General features: G+C 42.7%; 1 protein-coding gene across 13 annotated transcripts in view; it reads right to left on the reverse strand.

Moving 5' to 3' along the window:
- The window catches only part of MAGI1 (membrane associated guanylate kinase, WW and PDZ domain containing 1), a 483,098-nt gene that overhangs the window by 20,426 nt on the left and 442,758 nt on the right, over window positions 1-19,914 (reverse strand). For 11 of the 13 annotated variants that reach the window (XM_081183947.1, XM_081183951.1, XM_081183950.1 and 8 more), the window contains 4 exons: window positions 13,651-13,728; window positions 5,871-5,962; window positions 3,710-3,902; window positions 1,373-1,666 (listed from right to left, as the gene is read on the reverse strand). In XM_081183947.1, the coding sequence (XP_081040073.1) occupies window positions 1,373-1,666; window positions 3,710-3,902; window positions 5,871-5,962; window positions 13,651-13,728 (657 nt within the window). The remainder of the gene's footprint in view (window positions 1-1,372; window positions 1,667-3,709; window positions 3,903-5,870; window positions 5,963-13,650; window positions 13,729-19,914) is intronic. The other 2 variants (XM_081183956.1, XM_081183946.1) reach the window with 1 other exon arrangement.

Raw genomic sequence — 19,914 nt, forward strand, 5'->3', positions numbered from 1 at the left:
ACAGGGTGGCCATAATGCGAGAGACAGCGGAGATACTGAGAAGGGGCCGTAAAAGTATCACAAACAAAATTTAAGTCTAGCATTACCTTCAGTGATTTCACGGGGCCCACTAAATGTCTGCATGTTTCACTTAATGGGAACTTGGGAGTGCATCCCGAAGATCAGTTAAATTAATATTTTAACAAAATATTTTTTTATGTCTATAAATGTGAAAGGGGCACTTTTTATTTTTTTTAAAAAACCCAGAGTTATTCGCAAGTACATATATAGAATAAAGCACCGTTTGTTCCCAGGGATAGCCATCTGTCAGAGAGGGCACTTGCGTTAAACTCAGGCCTACAGGCTTTGTCGCTGGAGAAGAGTTCAGTGAGTGACAACCTCCTCTACTACTGTCCTTACTCAAGAGTTCAAAATGTCAGTCTGCTTTCCAAAAAACAAAAACAGCCCCTCTCCTCTAATACAGCTTTGAACAAGACCCTGGAGGGAAACAACTCCCAAAGCTTGACTTTCCAATTAAACATATTAATTAAATAGAATAGGGAGTACATTCATGAACTGCAATTACTGTTTAGTAACTGTAATTATTATTCTCACTGTACAGAGGCAAATCAACTCAGGCTCTTTTCACAGTGTTGCCTCAGTGTTGGTCATAAATAAGTTGAGTTTTACTCGTGAGATACAACACCGTAAGAAGAAGAAGAAGAAGAGTTTGGATTTGATATCCCGCCTTTCACTCTCTTTAAGGAGTCTCAAAGCGGCTAACAGTCTCCTTTCCCTTCCTCCCCACAACAAACACTCTGTGAGGTGAGTGGGGCTGAGAGACTTCAGAGAAGTGTGACTGGCCCAAGGTCACCCAGCAGCTGCATGTGGAGGAGCGGAGACGCGAACCCGGTTCACCAGATTACGTGACTACCGCTCTTAACCACTACACCATACTGGCTCTCCATACTCCACACCATACTGAAATGAAGAAGACCTCACCCAGGTAATTAATGGTTATAACGAAAGAGTTGCTGAATTCAGCTGCCTCGATACAGGACAATGCAAGACAAAACTCCCCATCAAAATGGGACCCACTATGCCAGGCTTTCTCAACCTAGGCCCTCTGGATGTTTTGAGACTACAATTCCCATCATCCCTGACCACTGGTCCTGCTAGCTAGGGATCATGGGAGTTGAAGGCCAAAAATATCTGGTGGGCAGAGGTTGAGGAAGCCTGCAGTATGCAATGGGATGCACAAATCAACGGTGTGCCAAGCTAGTTTATGTACCTCGGAAACGTAGAGGCGCTTATGAGCGCAGGTAAAAGAGCCCCAGCCACCAAGGAAACCGATTAAAGAGCCAAAGCAATTCTAAGCACGTTCTGCACTTACCAAACGTCGTTCCAGCTTCTGGCCGGCTAACGGAAGACACGATGACAAAGCCAAAGCCTTCATTCTCTCCGCGGCGTATTTCCACATCGTAGGGCTGCACCACAGTGCTGACCACACCGCTGCCCCCGCCTCCTCCGCTGCCGATTCCGCTGGTGCTGCCGCTGCCGGAACTGACGGTGTTGAGCGAGTTCTGGCTCCCCTGCGGAGTGCGCTTCTCCTCTGTCAGAGAAGCAGGCTGGTTGCTGCTGTGGTGAGATGAGGCTGGGGAGGGGACCTCGTTCTCTGCTTTCGGAACTGTTTAGGAAAGAGGCAATCATCTCTCAACACCAAGAGATAACTGAACGAGTTGCTGAATTTCTAATTATGTGAGGGAAATATCAAGGTCTACATACTACAGTCATACCTGCGCTTACGTATTCCTCCGGTTACGTAAACTTCGGGATGCGTCAGTGACAAACCCAGAAGTATATTTCCGGGTTTTTGCCGCGTGCGCATGCGCCAAAACGGTCTCTCTGGTTGCGAAAACCTTGGGATCCGGCTGGACCTCTGGAACGGATCCCGTCCACAACCAGAGGTACCACTGTATAAGACTATCTGAGGGAGTGTTTTCTTCCATGTATTCCTCCCCAACAACCCCTGAGGCTTCCTTGAAATATGTCCCTTCTTTCTGCTGTTCTGTCAGCTGGGGCTTGGAGCACAGAGCACAGCCTGTTCAGAAGTGACGACCCACCTTATGAAATACTCTTTCTGGGGGGGGCATTCTGCCACCTCTTTCACTCACTGATAGCATGAAGACCTATTTATTCAGGAAAGAAAATATTTAACTGGGGATTTAGTTTTTTTCTGGTGGTGGATTTCATGGTGGATTAACACTGGGTAATCACACTTTTCCTTGGGGACTTTTCATGCCAATTTATTGTTTCTGTTTTGTTTTCACGCATTTTATTTATGGTATTTTACCTTGATTATTATTATTATTTTGTAAAGTCACTTCAAATAATTATGTACAGAAAAGAAACCACCACTAGTACTAAATATGGCCAAATCAGGAAGAAAAGGCACACTATAGCCAAATTGTATGCAAGGTTTTTTTCCTCCATGGAGGCATACTGCGCAGAAATTCGTGAGAAGTATGTTAAAAATCAGAAGGCAAATTTCCTTCATATAGATTTTGCAGGAAATATATGCAGGCATGAGACTGGATGGCTGCTTGTCCCTGCTAATGAATCTTTCCTGCACAAAATCATGCAGTGGTGTTTGTATTCTGCCTTAACTATTTCCATGGCTATCCCTCCATTATTATTTTTATGCAGAGGAAATGTATCAACACTGACTCTGAATATGCTAAAACATAGTTTCCTATAGGTCCAAAGACAAAATTAAGAGAATGCCATTGGGGAAATAATAATAATAATAATAATAATAATAATAATAATAATAATAATAATAATAAAAATTAAAAAAAATTATACACACTGCCCATCTTAATCATCCTCCCAAATCCACACCCACTGGCAATTCCAAGTCCATACTGACACTTCAATTGGGGGCCCAGCATGGATCATGCAATTCAATTGACCTGATGTTTGATATTGAGCTATGCCATTCCTATACTTCTGGGTTAGCACTAGCACACAGTCATATATGCAGGAAACTTGTTGGGAATAACCGGGGGGTAGCTGTTCATGCTAGGGAGGCTTCTCCGAAACATCTGCTGGATACAGATTGCTGGATAAATAGTGGAATCCCACGCATATCTACTCAGAATAAGACCCACTGAGCTCAATGGGACACACATCCAGGCAAATGTGTACATGATTATGGCCTAAATGTAGTTTAGTCAGCTCCAGCAAGGTCCTTTTTTAGGGCAGAACCATCGGCATCCAACATTAGGATTTGGATAACATGGCTAGGTAATAATGTGCTCCCTTGCAGGTAGTACTATAAAATGATTACCACTTTACAGGCCTATCAGTTTCACAATATTTTTTATCCTATAAGAGATTATCCTTTAAAATGGTAAATTGAAACTAAACCCAATGGGGGGAAACCCTTGGAAAGTGGCAACATATCTCTTCTAATCACCAGCAGTCAACTTCTCAGCTTGAAAACATTTCAGCCTATATTTATACCGTGTTCGAAAAGCCTCAAACAAAAACCAGCAAAAAAAACAACCCCGGGGTTAAAAAGCAAAATATAAATAACAGAACGGTGCATTGCTATTTTTTGCTAGAACCTGAAGCTTTTGATCTTTAGAAAGTAGTTCACTTTCATCCAGAGACAGGAGTAAAAAAGAGTAAAAAAATAAAAAACCCTGCGAGTCACATTGCAACCTACCTGTGTAAACCACTTTGCGCCTGACAGTCAGATTGACATGGCCTTGCTTGGCGGCCTGTTGCATAAGCTGAACTACAAGCTGGTGAGATTTCCCGACAACAGGGGTCCCATCCACGCAGATCAATTCGTCCCCAGATCGCAGGCGGCCATCGGCATCTGCAGCACCCAGTGGCACAATGTGACCAATGTAAATCTGCGAGAAGCATGTGCAGGTGCGAGAGAAGAATCGCTGTCAGAATTGCAGAAGAAGTGAAATCTCATCCCACAGCACCAAATCAGGACTGTCCACAGCCAGGGAACCTTATATCCCCTTGTGGGCAACTGTAACCAGGGGATGCACACCAGTACAAAAGGGGGCAGAAGAAGGGGCGTAGGGGACATTCCAGCCATACATAAGTCAGAGGCTGCTTAGACATGCCCAAATGCTCACATCTCTCCACCCAGGCAACCCAGAGGTTTAAGGACACATTCCAGCTGGGAAAAATACTCTGGGAAGTTGTGGGTCCACGGAGTTGGGGTATGACCGGGGAAAGTCCCAAGCAGCAAATAGATAGGCCTGGAGGGTTGCATTTGCCCACCAAGGTAGAGGTTCCTTGCCCTTGGTCTATACCCAAACATCTTCTAGCCAAGTGGACCAATGTAATCCAGGCTGTTACGTGACTACATCTGGGTCATGTCAGATGTGCCCAAAGGGCCGGACCCAGATGGATGACACCAGTGAGGCAACAATGTGGAAGGGATGGCAGAAAAGGCCCAAGGGGTCAGTCAGTGCCATACTTTGGTCAACTACCTTACTTTCCTAAACTTTGAACATGGAAGCAGTACATATTCTCTGAGCTTCCCAACAGGGTCATTATCCCCTTAGCAAAAGTATGTCCTAACTTTACTTATACAGGAGGCATATCTCTGCACTGCCCCCACTCCCGGTACTATGACAGAGGAACCTAGAGGCCTCTACACATGCACACAAGTTGATGATATCAGTTGACCATGTGAAGAAGAAGAAGAATAAGAAGAAGAGTTTGGACTTGATATCCCGCCTTTCACTCCCCTTAAGGAGTCTCAAAGCAGCTAACAATCTCCTTTCCCTTCCTCCCCCACAACAAACACTCTGTCAGGTGAGTGAGGCTGAGAGACTTCAAAGAAGTGTGACTAGCCCAAGGTCACCCAGCAGCTGCATGTGGAGGAGCAGGGAAGCGAACCTGGTTCACCAGATTACGAGTCCACCACTCTTAACCACTACACTATGCTGGCTCTCATGAAGGCTTCTGGCATGCCAGCAAATAGCCCATCATTGTATCATTCTCACAAAGTGAGAATTCCCCCCCCCCTCTTCTGAATGTCTCCACTTCCATGAACTACTGTTCCCATGGTGCAACACAGTTAAGAGAGCCATAGGCATGCAAGGCATCTTACAAATTACCTGTAATGACAGCTACAAATTTTGGGCTGTAGCCAACTAAGTCCAATGCGGAGTAGAACCACTGAAATTAATTATCCAGCCAGAGCAGCTGTTAACTAGGCTAGATGGGGCATTGGCCCAACTTGATAGAAGTCGCTTTCATATTTCCCGATGAACACCCTTCTTCAAAGAATATATGTATTGTATGACTTTGCCCGGGGGAAACGAATTCTAGAATTTTGATCCTGAGATTCATGGAAAGGCTCAGCAGATCATTACTAGCGCAAATCTCTAGACTTCCGTTCCTTTACCCATGATTGTGCCTTTCCTTCTCTATTTAACATGACATTCATTTTCTTGGAGAGTCCTGCTGAATGAGACTGTATTTATTCAGCTCAAGGGACTGGTAATAAGATCAGAAGCCTTGGCTCGAGTGTGACCTAAATCAAAGCAGCCCAAAGTTGCTAACATCTGTTGACGTTCTGGTCAGTAGCTGCTGCAAAACAGCTCGGGGGTCTAAGCCAGTTGATAGCAGAAATAGACCTCTATGTGAACAAAGATCAACACTCTTTGTAACCTTAGCTATTCAGAACATAGCTCAGCACTCTGTTCTGGTTTTGCTTGTTTTTAAAATCAAGTGGCTGAAAGGATGCAGATGAAATATTATTGGACACGTATTCTGGCGAATGCGGCTCTGGAAATTCCGGGGTAAAGAGATAAATAAAGGTAAAACAAGCCTAAAAACGTCAAAATACTTACAGGTTCTCCAGGCTCATTTCCACCAAGAATCCTAAATCCAAATCCAGTCTCTTTTCTCCATAGAAAAATATCCTGCTCTTGATAATCTGGAACTGCAAGAAAATAGGAAGAATTAATGCTTTACCACAGAGCTGACTTGGGGAAAAAAGCACATATACACAATGAAATCCCCTTCTAAGCAGACCATTTTACTTACGCTGAATGGCACCACATTACATAATTCTCAAAATGCATGTGTAGTTATCTATGATGTCCTATTATAAAATGGCTCGGCCTCTGGGGATTTCCCTGGACAGATGGGGGACAGCTGTGAAAGGAAAGACCCAACAACTTGCCTTTGATCTTGGGAGGAACTCTGCATCATACCAAGCTCCACAGGGTTGCACGGGAAATAAATCTTTATGTATGTACTTTTTATTTATATCTTATTTATATCTTATTTATTTATATCTGGCTCAAGGTACCAGATAAAGTCATGTCAAAACAATATTGCATTTGTCTGTACATGTCCATTACATATCCTGCCCCTTGCCTGCACATGCCAGGGATTCCTGGATTCCTGAATACTGTTCACACCAGATGAAGGGGATTCCAGTAACCTCGCTGTCTCTCGGCCCTTGCAGCTGACAAATCAAAGCAATGATCTTGCTTTTGAGGCATTTGCTTTGTGCCATTGCTCCGCTCCTCTTTTCTGGTTTAGAACAGCACCAACCTGAGATTCTAGGTTGGTGGAATAGTTGCTATAATACCCTTCTGATATAATATTCTCACAAACCTGAAGGCACCAGGTTTGTAACTTCCTAGTAGTATATTTAAAAGAAAGACTGAGAGGCGTGGGAACAAAATGCAACCTACTATTTTCTCTGCAAAAGAGAAGTGCAAATATGAGGAGGAGGTTAGAGGATCCACTGGGAAATTAGAATCCTGGGCAAGGAAAGTAAGGTCTGTTAATCTCTCAGATCCATAGTTTTGAAGTCATCTTTTAGTGTTAAACCGGGAATGTGGTTCCTCAATATTTTCTTGCTGCTTTACTGGATATTTCCTTCTTTTGCTTACAGACTTTAATGAGGCCCGCCACCAAGAAATACTGAAGCACCTTTCGGGATTTTGTGATTATGCTAAACAGTTTCAGAACAATCATGTTATTAGGCATAGTTTTCGTTTTAGGTTTGCGACTGGATGCAAATCAGACGTTTGCCTAGCACTCCAGTATTAGAACTCATCTGTTGTTAGTAATAAATCCAGGGTCCTTTTTGGAAATCACGAGCAAATAGACTTTTGTCATTATACAAATGAGGGTCTATAAAAGAGTGTAACTCCATTAGTAACATAAAACAGTTGATTTTCTTTTCATAAGGCCGGAGAGAGGAGAACAAATCCAGAGCTCTGCGCTGCAACGGCTGTTGTAATAATTGACATCTGCGCGACATTATTTCTTATTGTCAGCATTACTGCTATTGAATAATGCTATAAATAGCTGGAACAACTGGGCATAACCCTTGCAAAACCTCTCTTGCGTAAGCCCCAATGAAATTATTAGGAGCTTCTCTCTTCTATACACCTGCATTTGTTTTAAAAAATTACTTGCGTAAAGTTCATGTCTGCCCAATGACCATAACCAGACCTGCTTACATTCAGCAAGCTGGCTTCATTATGTGACCTCAAAAGAGCATGTCCTGGCCATCATATTAATGTCAAAAAGTTGTAGCAGTAGTCCTACACCAGTGATGGTCAAACTTGGCCCTCCAGCTGTTTTGGGACTACAACTCCCATCAACCCTAGCTAACAGGACCAGTGGTCAGGGATGATGGGAATTGTAGTCCCAAAACAGCTGGAGGAGCAAGTTTGGCCACCACTATCCTACACCAAATAGTCACTTGCAAACATACTCCAGGTGAAATACGATTACCCCCCTGGGGGGGGGCACTGAACTGTTCCCTCATAAAATCTTCGGGCACTTTTAGGTGACTGTGCGAGTGCGGTTCTGTGGTTTCCCTTCTCAGCTACCGCTTTGGAACCATTTCTACTCACCCAGCTTTTGCCTTTATCAAGCAATCAGATTTGGTTACATGATAAGAAGGTAAAAAGAGCCATGCTGGACCAGGTCAAAGGCCCAGTGAGCCCAGCATCCTGTTCTTATACCAGATACCCACAGGGAAACCTTTAAGTGGGCCCTGAGTGCAACAGTGCTCTCCCCATTTATTTTGTCCTGAATCTCCCAACAAGGAGTTTCACTGGATGGCGCTGGACTCTAGAGGGGCGGGGAACTCTCCCTAATCACATTCTCCACAGCATACGTAATTTTATGCTGCTCTATCATGCCCCTTTGGGACAGGGTGGCGCTGTGGGTTAAACCACAGAGCCTAGCACTTGCCGATCAGAAGGTCAGCGGTTCGAATCCCTGCGATGGGGTGAGCTTCTGTTGCTCGGTCCCTGCTCCTGCCAACCTAGCAGTTCAAAAGCACGTCAAAGTGCAAGTAGATAAATAGATACCACTCTGGCGGGAAGGTAAAGGGCGTTTATGTGCGCTGCTCTGGTTCGCCAGAAGCGGCTTAGTCATGCTGGCCACATGACCCGATAGCTGTACGCAGGCTCCCTCGGCCATTAAAGTGAGATGAGCGCCGCAACCCCAGAGTTGGCCACAACTGGACCTAATGGTCAGGGGTCCCTTTACCCTTTACCTTTATCATGTCCCTTCTTCCTCGCCTTTTCTAAAGAGTCCCCAGTGCTCCAACCTTTTCTCATAGGGGAGTTGCTTCATCCCTTTAATGGTTTTGCTTACCTTCTCCTGAAACCTTTCCCGTTCTACGGTATCCTTTTTGAGGTGTGGCAACCAGAACATAGAATTCCAAGTGTGGATGCACCACATATTTGTATAATGGCATTACGACATTATTAACAGTTTTATTTTCAACCCCTTTCCTAATGATCCATAGGATGGCATTTGCCTTTTCCAGAGCTGCCACACACTGCATTGCATTAAACTTTTCTTCCTAACATGGTGTGCTTCGATTTTTATCTAATTATGGATGAAAGGAAATATTTATAGAAGAATTTTATGGTATATGGTGGCGCTTTATGATTGTTTTCACAACAGCATGCAGTATTTGCCAATTATTGGCCACAGTTTTCTAGGGTAAGGAATTTACTCTATGGGCCAAACATCCCATTCAAGGTACCACATTAACCACTGAAATATAGAGATAAGCTACTGTAAAAGCCAGTTGCACCGACTTTCCGGAAGGTGTCAACAATTAAATGTAAAATGCACCAAAGCCCTAAGCGTCAAATGCAATTAACAAAGGTGATACATATTTGAACTGGGTTATTAATTATTTTAAAATGCAAAATTAATTTTGCCTACGAACTAACACCAGGGGACAACTTCAAATACATTTACTATTTATTGGGTTGTAGGGGACTGTAGCACTTTGATTAATTTTGGTATGTCTATGTGTAAAACTTTTCCATGATGTATACTTAAAGGTAAAGAAACAACTCTTCAAAAGATCAGATATCCAATTTCCATTAAAACACAAACATAAACACATTCTTTTAATTATTATTTTCAAGACCCCAAAATACATTCAACATAATTTTTGAAAGCCAGAAACATGTGTTAAATATGTGTGATTATAGTAAAATAATGTGAATAAAGCAACTGCTCTGCTTAGTGGAGCTGAAGGAGAAGCTCCCTATCAAAGACAGCATTCAACCCTGAAGGCTGTCCAATCAGAGAAAGCCCAGATAAAGGAGTCCAAAATGTAGAAGTCCATCTAGTCCGGTGATGGCCAAACTTGGCCTTCCAGCTGCTTTGGGACTACAACTCCCATCATCCCTAGCTAACAGGACCAGTGGTCAGGGATGATGGGAATTGTAGTCCCAAAACAGCTGGAGGGCCAAGTTTGGCCATCACTGATCCTAGAGCATGTGCTATGAGACTGTGACAAAGAATTTTCCTAGATCAAGGACAAAGTACAATGGTACTCACTCCTATCCCAAATCTGTGAAATGATGAATCAGAGGAAGTGAAAGACTTCAGGCTCCACTTTAAGACTCCACTTAAAATAATACTTAGGCAAAAAACAATTAAAACATGATTGACTCATCAATTTGTATTATGGTCCACCGGCAGAATGAGCCAGCACTAAGTCGCACCAATTGTGAAACTAAATTTGAAGCTTTCATAATCAAATCTGCACAGGATTATGGTGAGAGGTGGCCTGGTTAATAATAATAACATCAAATAGCTGCATCTATGTTCCCAGCATCGTATCAGTAGAATTTGTGTCAACCATGAATTTCCAGGTGTCTCTTTTGTTTCTCCATGATCAAAGACTCATTCAGAAACTGAAATGATCCTAAATGAAACACCAACCAGAGAGAGATGGCTCAAATGCAGTGTTCCATCTTGTCCCTACATGAAACTGCTGGTAGATTTGAGGATTTGGAAAAAGGAGCCATTGTGATGTTTAAAAGGTTCACCTCTCTCTCTCTCCATCTCTCTCTCCTTTTCATTGGATTTAGCAGAGGCCACTGAAGTGCTGAGCCAGTGCCCAGAATCAGTAATTGTCTGGATGAGGGCCAATAAACTGAAACTCAATCTCAAGGAGATGGAGATCAACCTGTTCTAGATGGGGTTGTACTTCCAATTCCGTGCTCTGCCACATTCATGACATCAAGCAGGTTTTGCTTACTGTTGGATCCACAATCATAGCATTATAATTCCCATCAGCTCTGTGGATGAAAGCTGCCATCGACTGAACACACCTGGCTCATGGAAGCACCAAGGAGCTTCTCGACATTTTCACTTAGAAAGTCAAGTTACTGTACTTTGACTGGGATGTTGGGGGGAAGCTAATGAATTTAAATCAGCTTAAATACAAGTACTGTGGGTTCCATGTATTGTTGATTTTATCACACCAAGCAGGTGCTATGCTGTCAGAACTGAACTCACAGTTTAACCTCCCTAAAAGGGGTCTGGCTGAGATTTCGGAGCTGCTATCCTTTTTCAATGGTTCACGGCAGAGGGTTTATTCAAGTAGGAACACCAAACAAATGCATAAACAAAAAGTATAGAAATGAAACAAGGCAGACATCTGCTAGTTTCTGCAATGTTTTACAGCCATTGATCTGTGTGCACACTTTGTATGCACTCTCATCTTAATTGATCAGTGTTTATTAAGCTAAAATATTTTTAAAACTCCCATGTATTAGTGCACTGAGCCATGGCTTAACAATCTTCTAAATACAATTACAGAATAATAAGGTGATAAATATCACGGAAGACCATAATTGGACTCAGTTAAGCCTTAGTTGCTTGAAGGCTGGTTTGCTGGAAACGGTGACTCTTGCCTTCTTGCGGCAGCGCAGTGAAAACAATGCAAGCTCAATTGCATTAAAATTGGCGAACTCTGACACTAACCTCTGACATGAGGTGGACCGCATCCTAAGTTAATTGGTATTTATCACTGGCTTTAGACAACCAAAGCAAAAGAAACCAGAGATAGATGGCAAAGGTTCTGTCCAGTGACTCACGTCGGAGCCTGGGCCAAACCAGTTGAGAATACACAGCTTGTCTGATAGAGGAAAAAGAGCTTCTGCTGGGCACTCCAGCGTGGAACACTTTTTGTCTCAGCATCTCCTCACACCTTTCCATTTGTCAACTCTACAGTGCTTCCCATCCGCAGCCAAAGCGTTGCCTTCTGTTTCTTGTTCAGATACAAATCTATTGTTTCAGGCTCTGTTCTCTTGAACGACATATATACCACATTATCATCACGATCTTTGTAAGGTTCAAGCTGGAGAGGATGAATTAGATCTCATCTCGAACAATGCTCCTCTGTTTGGGGCTCAAGCTCATCAGAGAGCTATTCTTAAATTGTAAAGGTAGCAGTCTGGTAAACAGGGCAGCTTTTTCATGACGACTACAGTGACAGTTTACACGAACTTTTGTTCATACGGATGTGATTTTATGTAAGGGAGTTGACATTTTCAAGGTTAAGAAGGGTGCTCATGCTGCAGTATTACTGTTCAGGATTTGTATGCTTAGTCACTCACTCCACTTAAAGATTCATTCATCGATCCTTGTGTATTTCATGGAATCTTTCTTTTACGGCTTTGCCTGCACAATTATTGTTTATCCCCCTGCTGTTGTGAATTTTAATTGTTGTACCCTATGGCTAGAACACTTAATGATAAATTTGGTTTGAAACAATCCAATCCAATCGAAAAGCCAGCATGTGTGACCCCGAAGCTATACTTTTCAGCCAGGGCTTTAAATCAATACAGTACAAGGGAACAAGGCAAGGAAGCTTCTAATACCCCCCTTTCTTTCATTAAGGTTGATATAATCCAAAACTGCATTCTGAACAAAATGCTATGTTAAGAGGACAACAGCACTCTGAAACACAAACACACACATGCACAACATACGGCACAACACAAACAAAAGTGGGACAAAATTCTTTTTGAAGACTTTTGCACTGATTGGCCCAATTTAATGGCTGACATTAGGAGTTGATCAGGCTGCCAGCCAACCAAAGCTCATTCCCACTTCTGACCAGCACATATTGTTTCTGCGTGTTTAGGATTGGGCAAACTGGGTGATCCTGAACTCATAGGATTACTGAAGATCAGCCACTGGATGTTGTTGAACAAGACTTGCTCTTGCTATGTATCTTACAAACACGTGACTGGCATTTTTCCTATATTTGAATATAGAGCCTAGCATGCAACATGTGGCAGCGGCAAAAACTAGCCACATAAATTGGAAGACATTTGTGAAGCCTGAACACAGTAAAGGTAAAGGGACCCCTGACCATTAGGTCCAGTCGTGGCCGACTCTAGGGTTTTGGCGCTCATTTCGTTTTATTGGCCAAGGGAGATGGCATACAGTCTGGTGAACCAGAGCAGCACATGGAAACACCGTTTACCTTCCCGCTGGAGTGGTACCTATTTATCTACTTGCACTTTGACGTGCTTTCGAACTGCTAGGTTAGCAGGAGCAGGGACCGAGCAACGGGAACTCACCCCGTCACGGGGATTCGAACTGCCAAACTTCTGATTGGCAAGTCCTAGGCTCAGTGGTTTAACCCACAGCGCCACCCGCATCCCTTTGTTTGCCTATTTACCACAGTATGATTTCTTTTCTACCACCGCAGGGGTTATTTTAATTTATTTTTTTCATCAAATTGTAAATCAGTGTTTGTAGACTGATTAGCACACTCAGAGGCTGCTGTGAATTGTCATAAAATACTTAATTCAAATCTAACTTAATTAAAATTTTGACTGCAGACCCCCCCAAAAAAATTTTTAATGGAAGGGACTTTGCTGTGTGTTTTAGCACAACTACTTCTTAATTCTAACCCCACCTCGCCCCGTGACATAAGTAGCATTTCTAAAACCAGTGGTGGCTTGAGGGCAATCCGTGTTGGCTCATTACTGCCATTCTCTCAAGGGCTTCATTGCAAAAGTAATAGAAAGAGTTTTGAACAGCTGATGAGAAAGAATGATCCCAGATGGATACAGGTAACCCTCCCCTATCCAATTGCTATTCAGGTAAAGCTTACACAACACAACAAGATTCTTCCCTTCTGCTAGATTACCCCATCTTGCTCTTTGGCAATGGAACATTTGAAGAAGGCATATGAAACCGTCAGTGCCCATCATGCTTCACCCTCCAACCCCACCTGACCCGTATGAATTGCCCCCAATCACAGACACTACCACAAGATGGACAACAAGACAGATAGATATAAAGCTCTCGGCTCATTCTTACATTCTCCAAAATTCGTGGAATTGATTTCTCTCTCTCTTTCACCCTTGCTCAGTCCAGTCGCAGGCGAAGGTGACATAGCTGTGAATATTAATTTTAACATTTTGCAAAGCTTAATGGGATTTTGTTTTCTTGTTTGTTCATATCAGTTTAGCGTTGACTGTTAACAGCTCTGATTCAGCTTTCATGCCCTTACTATTACAGAAAAGACTGCAGCTGCTAAGGATTAGAACAGACCTACCTGTCTTGCCAGGTGTATACAATACTGGCCTTATCTAATGTGGGAAATGGTTGAATATGCATCATTGTAAATACATTCAAACTGCGTTTCAGAAAAACTAGGAAATATTTGCCTTTTTTTTAAGTGCATAGACATTTGACAACAGACTTATCTTTTGGATTAGGAAACAAAACCTATACACACAAGAAAATTATACTGAATACTTTTCATTAAGTTGCTGCTTTATTGTGCTACTTTTAAAACTAAAGCTAACCAGTAGCTGCAGGAGGTTGAGTAAAGTCTTGCCTTGTGTCCCTAGAGCATCTGCTTAAACCAAATACATGCGGTAGTTGAAAATCAGATTCTACTATTATTTCATAATGCACATGTGTTCATGCAAGTCTAAGACAATGCATGTATTAAAAGTTAACCAACAATTCCTTATAGCATGAAGGTCTTGTTATTGCCGCGCATACTGGATATTCACATAATGTGGCTTCCCGTTATCAGGATCAAAATACACAAGTGTGACCTACAACACAACATCCAATCCTCATGTTCTATCAGGACCACTCCTATTCAGGGTTCATGTCGGTCAGCCATGCCTTCCTCCACGACACTCCACTATTTCCCTTTCCAAATGGCAGTCAACATTCCTTAGCTGTCATGCACAGAGCTCTTAAGAGTTCCTACCTTAGGTTGTGCTCCCCACCCCAATGAATGAATGAATGAACAGGCTGCTTGTACTTCTGCCATCACTGGGGTTCCCCCAAATATTCCAATATATTTCTGGGTTTTGGCTTCAAATCATGACATCAGCACTCACAACCCGAGTTTGTTATTTGAGGGAGAGATACTTGAGCTCTCACCCTTTAGGCCACCCTAGTGTACCCAAAATAAAACAATGTTTATCAGTACCTCAAAGCTCTTACTGTACCTCAATAGCTAGAATACATATATTTTGGCCCGCCAGTCACAAAGAGCAATTTTAAAGTCTTTACACTTGAACCTATGTTAAGCTTATGCCTGGGAATCATATAGAAATAAGGAACATAAAAGGCCCAAAGACCTCTAGACAACACAACCATGATCCAAAGTTTAGAAATGAACTAGTAAAAAAATAAACGAGCAAGCTCTGCAACAACTCTGCCTCTTGGTCATCAACAGAGGCCTGTTTTTTGGTAAAATGGCCAAAACTAACAAAGATTGTGGGTGTTTAAATGTAGGTGCTTTGTTTCCTAGCCATAAAATGGGTAAACACTCCCCCCTGTTACACAATTACTCCATTTTTAAAGGCTGCCTCATCAGCATTTCCTTAGTTACATGGTGCTCACATTTTCCCCACGCCTATTTAATTGTGGATGAAGGAATAGCTTCACGTGCTGCTTTTTATCTATTGTGTGACTGAAAATAAAATCCAAATATTTTTTTAAAAAAACCTGCAATATTTTAAAAGCTTTAGAAAGCCTCGACCCTGCTCTGCTTTGCTTTTAATTAAAACATGCTTAAGCCCTTCAAAGGGGCTCATTAACACATCTGCAATTCAGATTAATTCATTTTGTCACTGCTGTTTTGACAGATGGCCATGCGTAGGATACAGCAGCTCCGCAAAGCATGCAGGCAGCACAACAACAGATTGTTGCAATCCTCAAGGAAGTTTAAGACTAAAACAATAAATGAGAGAGGAGAATATTCTATTTTTTCCCCAAGATATAGGTCCACTTTTAAAATTCATGACCCTAAATTTGCCTTATTCTCTTGAGAACTCTTAATCTCTGAATAGGTAAAGGATACTTCTTGGAAATGATCAAGCCAAGAATTATGTCACTCATTATCACTTACAGAAATAGCATTTTTAAAGTAGTACGAAGGTATGCAAAAGAACAGGTGGCATGAACTTTAAGGGGAAGAAGGCAAACAGCAGCTTATCATCACAAGCCCACCATTTCTTAGAAGCTGCCATCTTAGTGGACAAGGTTCATGGAAGAAAAAGGTTCTTTGTTTTTTTTAAGGCATGGGCTTTAGTAGAATTTTACAACATTCCAATAGGACTGGCACACATCCAGACTAAGTAGTAATAATTATTCCCATTCCACTGAGGGAAAATTGAGACTGACTGAAGATGACGGACTGTGTGACTAAACTGTGATTTAGATCTTGGCACTGCAAGACTCAGAGATGACCGTGGTCTCTGAGACAAGTCTAAAGCAAGGTAGTTCTTTCTGTCTCCGCCATTAAAGGATTCCCCCACAAGGGAGGAATTCAGCATGACGCTCTTCTGAGCAATCTTTTCCCCTCTCTTCCCTGCCTCCCTTGAGCTGCTCTGGGGTTTCTCCAGACTCTGCTGAGTGACTTTGGGGGAGATGCATGAAGTGTGTGCGTGGAGAAAGGTGTGTGGGGGGGGAAGACCCATGGCACTAGTGGGAGCCCCTAAATTGCCTTTTGCTAGCTTGCCAGGTTAATTGAATACAGGCCAAATAAACCAACTTCATGTCTAGGACATGAAGTAAGATATAGTCCTGTGTGTTCAACTGAGGAAACATCAAAGAGATGAGGCTTCATGGCTCAAGCACTGGAGAAGGTCTTAGAAATGTGAATTAACCAGTGGGACCTGCAACAAAACATTGCAGTGCAAGGGTGCTCATTGTTCAGGATTCTGTCCACTCCTTTGGCCATTTTAATTTATTTTTTCTTTTATTTTGCTCTTGCAGACTTTGGGGTTCCCCCCAAAGCCTACTCACCTGAGTGTGCCTGGTTCCAGGTTGGCTGCAGAAGCAGCAGTGTTCCTAGCCTGGGCATTGGATATAGAGGAAATCGTGCTCCTGCTGTCCTTGGATTATTCCACACCAGAAACTCCTGGAACCTCCAAGGCCCTGAAGCATCCTAAGGACCAATGCCTAATTCCCTCCTAGGTCTCAGTGTCTGGCTTTGTTTAGGTGCAAATATTTACTAGACAGGTTCCACTAAAACTGCCAGCTTCTCTGATAGCTCTTCCAATCTCAGATGTATGTTGATCCCACCTAGAACCTATCCTCCTATTACAGTTAAAGAACCAAGTAGCATTTTAATCCCTGCAGTCATGAATAATGTCCCAGGTTGTCAATTTCACACCAGCAAGACAGTAACGGCACTAAGAGTTTTTTTGGAGAAGGGTGGGTGAGGAAAAGACAGTTGAACCTAAAGTGGGCATGTGGAAAACCACATGATCCAAACTCCTTAAACAACAAACAAACAACTCGGCCCACTTTAGAGCAGTGCTGTTAAACAGGGTCTCTCAAGTGCCTCCTGGGGCTGAATCCTGCACCGCCAGCTGCTTCTGTGGGAGCAGCTCATGTCCATCAGAAGCAGATTGGCTTGTTCTTGCGCAGGAGTACTTCTGCAACCTGCCTGGCGCTTTAAGAAAGAGGGAGCCACTATTTTTATTCCGCAGGATTATGTTATTGCCAGTATCTCCGTCTTAAATAAGGAAAGGACTGTGAGTGAAAGTCACTTCTGGGAAGACTGCCAGGATGGAGGCAGAGGCACATTGCTCCTCACCCTTCGAGGACAGGCTCATTTGCCTTTGCAGAGAAGACAGCATCCTTAATATGATTTATCTCCCAATGCCTTGGTAGATTTCAAACGTCAAATACCAATGCAGATCTCCTGCATGGATAGGTGTAACTCACAAAAAGGCTACAACCAATAAGCCCGTCTTTTAACAAGAAATGCTTCAACTGAATGCTGGCTTAATGACCAAGGCAACAGTGGGGCAGAAACAAGACACCCACACATGATTTCTGCTTGTTAAGAATTTCCCTATCATTAGCTGAAGTCAGGTTGTGCTCAGAATGCCTTTTTTAAAATTCAAAAGTCTGAGAAGTGCTTAAAGGAAAGACAGGTGTGAAATGAACACTGAGCCAAGGCTTTTTTTTTTTATCACCCCCTTTGCAAAAGAAGGCCACTTTGCAGAATTTTCTCCAGCAATTTTTTTTTTTTATGGCAGGGACCATTTAACAACCCTTCCCTGCCACACAAACACAGCAACTTGGAATGAGATTTGACCTGGAGTATCATGGAGGATGTTCCAAATGGTCCAATGTGCAGCAGCAAAGAAAGAAGGAAAAGGAGGTGGAGAGACCGAAAGACAGGGAAGTTGCGCTACCGCAAAGGCAAATGGCGAGCCCCAGCCCTAAAGACTATTGGAGAATTTCTACCCCACTGAGAAATTTGGTAAAATGGCTTGACAAATGTCAAGAGGCCATTTGTGCTCAGCTCTAGAGAAATGACCCTTGCAGTTCAGTGAACGTCTGCAGTCTCTTAAATGCGACGGTGTTTGAAAGATATTTGGAAGACTGCATGGAGGCAGCTGGTGACAGGAAAACTCTCAAAATTCAAATTGGTGTCCTTCTGGATTGTTGTCCAAATCAAAATTAATCACCACCGACAAATAATTATCAACTGGGGAAATTCATCTTAGACACGCAGTGCTTGAATTAATAGTAAAACGTGCATGTCAAGGTTACCATACCCTCTGAAATTTGCCTGAAAATTTGGAATTACTGAACTGGTGTTGACTTATTTAACCTATGGCACTGGTAATTTAATAGTATATGGTGTTGATTTTTGTTTAATCAACTCATTTTTAGAAAATTATGTGTTTGGGATCAAGCTCTTTAAGACAATGGTGAATTAAGGGCTGAATCCAAATTTTCTCAGGAACTCCAGGTCCTAGCTTTGTGGAGCTAGCTGGGAGTGTTTGATCGACTGCCTATTCAGAAGGTTCAAAGACAATGTTCTGAAGGATAACCTTTCCCTGGGTCTTCATATTTTAGGTACTCCTCTTAAGTTAATCTATAAACCCATGGAATGGCCTGGTTGTTCAGAAGGGCCCTAGTACATCCAGCATTCAGTTTCCTATAGCGGCCAGCCAGAAGTCCCATCTTTGATTTCAAACTGGGCTCTTCTTGCACCTTCAGTGAGAATCATACCTCTCCACCTCTCCATTTCTAAGCAAATTATCTGTAAGATACGAAGTTGTGTGGTTTGCAACTGCAGTAGACTAGAAAGGAGCTGGTCCCCAAGCAAACACAGTAAGCTAGCGAAGGACAGTGAAGTGCAAGGTGTCAAGTGGTACAGTGAGAAGCCAACGGAAAAAGGGTATGGGATGCATGCAAAACTTCAGAAATAAGTAGTCACTCAAAGCTTCCAAACTATTTGCACATATAAAATAAAATAATTTGCACATGCAGCAAACCTGTGGAGTGCCTCTGAAATGCATAAAACTTGCCATGTTGGTGGACTGGCTAGGAAGCAGTTGTGTCCTGCAGCACATTCCCAAGTTAATTTTTTTTAAAAGGCAGAACAGGCAGCAGTTAATACTGCTGAGCTAATCCTAATGACTAATTAGATAATTTCTAATTAACTGTTTAGTTGGTACTGAATAGCTGCAGGGGGTCACAGACAATGACAATGTGAGCATCCAGCTGGGGAAGGGGGAAATCCAGAGCAGTGGAAGTAGTAGGACAAGAGCACAAAAACCTTCACAAGTGATGCCGCCATCAAAAATGGCAAAAGGGCAGTTTATTCCCTCCCGTATTATCTTGTAGGGCTTGCATGTGTCCAGATATTTCACTGTTTTGCATTTGCCTGCTGTTAAACAGTAGGCAGCCAATGCACAATTTTCATAATATGCATCCTGAAATTGTTATCTACAGTTCAATATGTCAACCAGAGATACTGTCTGGCCACTACATATTTTTGGCAGTAAAGACTGAAGCATCTAAAGTGGTATTAAGGGGGGGAAAACCCACTTCCTAGACCCTCATTCATTTCCTAAGTAAACCCCCAAACTTATCACCATCCAAAACTTATTCTGCCATAGGCTGGGGAGGCTGCATTACAGAGGCCCTGGCCCCCCAGGAAAGGAAAGCCATTGATCTGCAAATTAAATTGGTAGAACCACAAAGGCGCTGGAGAGCAAACTCTCCCTTCTTTTCGCTGGGTTGTTTTGGCACTGCATCTGAATGCATCGAAATGACGTGCTGATCTATCTCCAAGGTTTTAGT

The sequence above is a fragment of the Podarcis bocagei genome, assembly GCF_964188305.1.
Source record: "Podarcis bocagei genome assembly, chromosome: 2".
Taxonomy (NCBI): domain Eukaryota; kingdom Metazoa; phylum Chordata; class Lepidosauria; order Squamata; family Lacertidae; genus Podarcis; species Podarcis bocagei.